The sequence below is a fragment of the Orycteropus afer genome, unplaced genomic scaffold (assembly GCF_000298275.1).
Source record: "Orycteropus afer afer isolate SDZICR_OR568_19922 unplaced genomic scaffold, OryAfe1.0 scaffold00069, whole genome shotgun sequence".
Taxonomy (NCBI): domain Eukaryota; kingdom Metazoa; phylum Chordata; class Mammalia; order Tubulidentata; family Orycteropodidae; genus Orycteropus; species Orycteropus afer.
Window position 1 is genome coordinate 421,590 of NW_006921656.1, and position 2,391 is coordinate 423,980.

At 71.2% G+C, this 2,391-nt stretch overlaps 1 protein-coding gene across 1 annotated transcript in view; it reads right to left on the reverse strand.

The window, feature by feature from the left end:
- Nucleotides 1–112: 112 nt before the first annotated feature.
- The window catches only part of ADGRB1 (adhesion G protein-coupled receptor B1), a 69,962-nt gene continuing 67,683 nt past the window's right edge, over nucleotides 113–2,391 (reverse strand). The window contains 4 exon segments of the mRNA XM_042780913.1: nucleotides 113–310; nucleotides 1,071–1,175; nucleotides 1,306–1,341; nucleotides 2,248–2,391. The exon segment at nucleotides 2,248–2,391 is cut by the window's right edge and continues 75 nt beyond it. Of these exon segments, the coding sequence (XP_042636847.1) occupies nucleotides 113–310; nucleotides 1,071–1,175; nucleotides 1,306–1,341; nucleotides 2,248–2,391 (483 nt within the window).

A 2,391-nucleotide genomic window follows, 5' to 3' on the forward strand; every position in this document is an offset into this window, starting at 1 on the left:
CTGGCCGGAGCCGGGCCGGCGTCCGAGCGCCCCGGGCCGGGCCCGCCGCGCGTGTCTGTGCCCGACCTCGAGCGGGCAGAGCTGCATCCCTCCGGTGGCCGGCTGGCCGCCCTCAGACCTCGGTCTGCAGGTCGATGATGTCCTGGCCCACCAGCGGGATGGTGGCTCCCGTCTTCTCCCAGTCCACGCTGCGCAGCTCCAGCGGCGACGGCGGCAGCGGCTCCAGCTCCTTCTTCACCCAGGCGGGCGTCCCGTGCGCCTTCCGCAGGCTCTCCCAGGGCCTCTTGTTGGGGGTCTGCTGCTTCTCAGGCTGCCGGCCGGCGGGGACGGGGCACAGACGGGGCACAGACAGGGGAAGCGGGCCGGACGAGCACCAGAAGGGGCCAAGGGCAGGGGGAGGAGCCAGGAGCAGAGGGGAGGGGCCGGAGCCGGGGACAGGGGCGGAGCCAGGCACAGTGGGGAGGGGCCCAGAGCCAGGAGCAGAGGAGAGGGGGCGGAGCCAGGGACAGAGTGGGGAGGGGCGGAGCCAGGAGCAGAGGGGAGGGGCCGGAGCCAGGGACAGGGGGCGGAGCCAGGGACGGGGGGGCGGAGCCAGGGACAGTGGGCGGGCAGGGGGCGTGAGCGCGGGCAGGAGCGGGAGAGGAGCAGGAGCGGGCCGCAAGGCCCAGGGAGAGACCCCAACACAGAGAGGGACAAGAGCCAGGTGAGCACCAGGTAGGGCTGGGCGGTGCCGCGGCATCCGGCCTCGCCCCGCCCCGCCCCGCCCCGGGACTGCGTGCCCGACCTGCCCAGCAGCGCCCCTTCCGAGGCAGTCCCGGCCTGACGCCCCAGCCCTGGGGCCCAGGCGCCCATCCAGCTCACCCTGGCCAGCCCCTCCGCTTCCCACCAATCAGATCCTGGCCCCGCCCCTCCCCACCGCTCAGGCCCCACCCCTACCCTGGCCCCACCTCTTACCAACCGCCCCGCCCCTTTTCCTTGCCCCTCCCCTCCCCACCGCTCTGGCCCCGCCCCTCCCGCCCGCTCTGGCCCCACCCCTCCCCTCCCCTCTGACTCTGCCCATCTTGGCCCACCTTGCTGTCAGGGCCAAGCGCCTCCTTGTCTTTTTCGGCGTGCTGCAACTTCCGGTTCAGGTCCTGGAACATGTCCTGGTGCCGCTTTCGGGTGTGCATTATTTTCTGCAGGGAGGAGGCGCGACGAGTTGTTGTGGGGGGGGGGCACCGGCCCCACCCGCCCTGTCTGCTGGCCCCAGGACACAGGTGTCCCCCTCCCCCTGCTCAAGAGGCACCGCGTGCGCCTGGGACACACCTCAAAGTCCAGTTCTGCATACCGCGATTTCCGCCGCTGTGGAGAAGGGGCGCGTTTGCAACCAGCGGTCCCCCCCTCACGCCCTCGCCTGCCCTCGCCGGCCCGGCCCAGGGCCCACAAGTGCTGGGGGGCTCGCTTCGGGCTCTGGTCCTCAGTGCCTCTCAGGAGACCCTGGGAGCGGCTGGGGGGCTCTGGGGTGGGCAGAAGGCCCGGCTGGGGGCACTGAAGAGCAGAGGCCACAGATGACAGGGGCAGGCTGGTGGGGCCTCTCTTCTCCCTGTCATCTGAGGCTCCGAGCTGGGGTGCATCCCCAGGAAGCCCCCTCCAGGCCACCTCCTCCCCCCAAAGCAGCACTTATATGTCACTGGGTGTCAGGCTGCCACCCCATGGGAGCCTGCACCCAACCCTGGGTGAGCCCGGGACACCTGAACTCAGGGCCTGGGCCCTGCCACATGGAGCCAGGGGGTGGGGACAGGCCTTGGGGAGGGGGGCCCTTCAAGGACGTTGCCTGGGTTACCCTTGAGCCCTCTGTCCTACAGGCTGAGGGGCGGTCAAGTCCAGACTTGGGGCCAGTCCAAGGAGGGCCTGGTGCCACGCCGCCCCCCCAGAACAGCCCCATTTTGGCCAGTCTGGGCTGGGCCCCTCTGAAATCGGGAGATGACCCAGGCTGCAGGGGACCAAGCAAGCTTCCTGTCAGCAGAGGGCCCAGAGGCCCCACACAGGCCATCTCCCTCCTTGCTCCAGGGCCTCTTCAGCAGGGTTCGGGGCAGGGTTCTAGCTCTAGGTAGGTGGCCTGGGGAGGGCCAGGGGGCCTGGGCTCAGGTCTCCCCGCCCCTGGCTGTGGGCCCTCTTGGCACTGCCCACCCTCCACCCTCCATGAGAAGCCAGTGGTGCCCCTGCCCAGGCCGGTGTGGGGCCAGCCCTGCCCGGTGGGACCCTCACCTCCAGGGAGCTGACGGACAAGGTGGTTGTGTTCTCGTTCTTGGTCATGGTGCCTGTGCTGGGTCCCGGGTGGGCTGCCGGCTCCCCTGGCTCACCCAGGCTAGTGGGCCCCGACTCCAGGGTGGGCGGTGGGGGCAGGGGCTG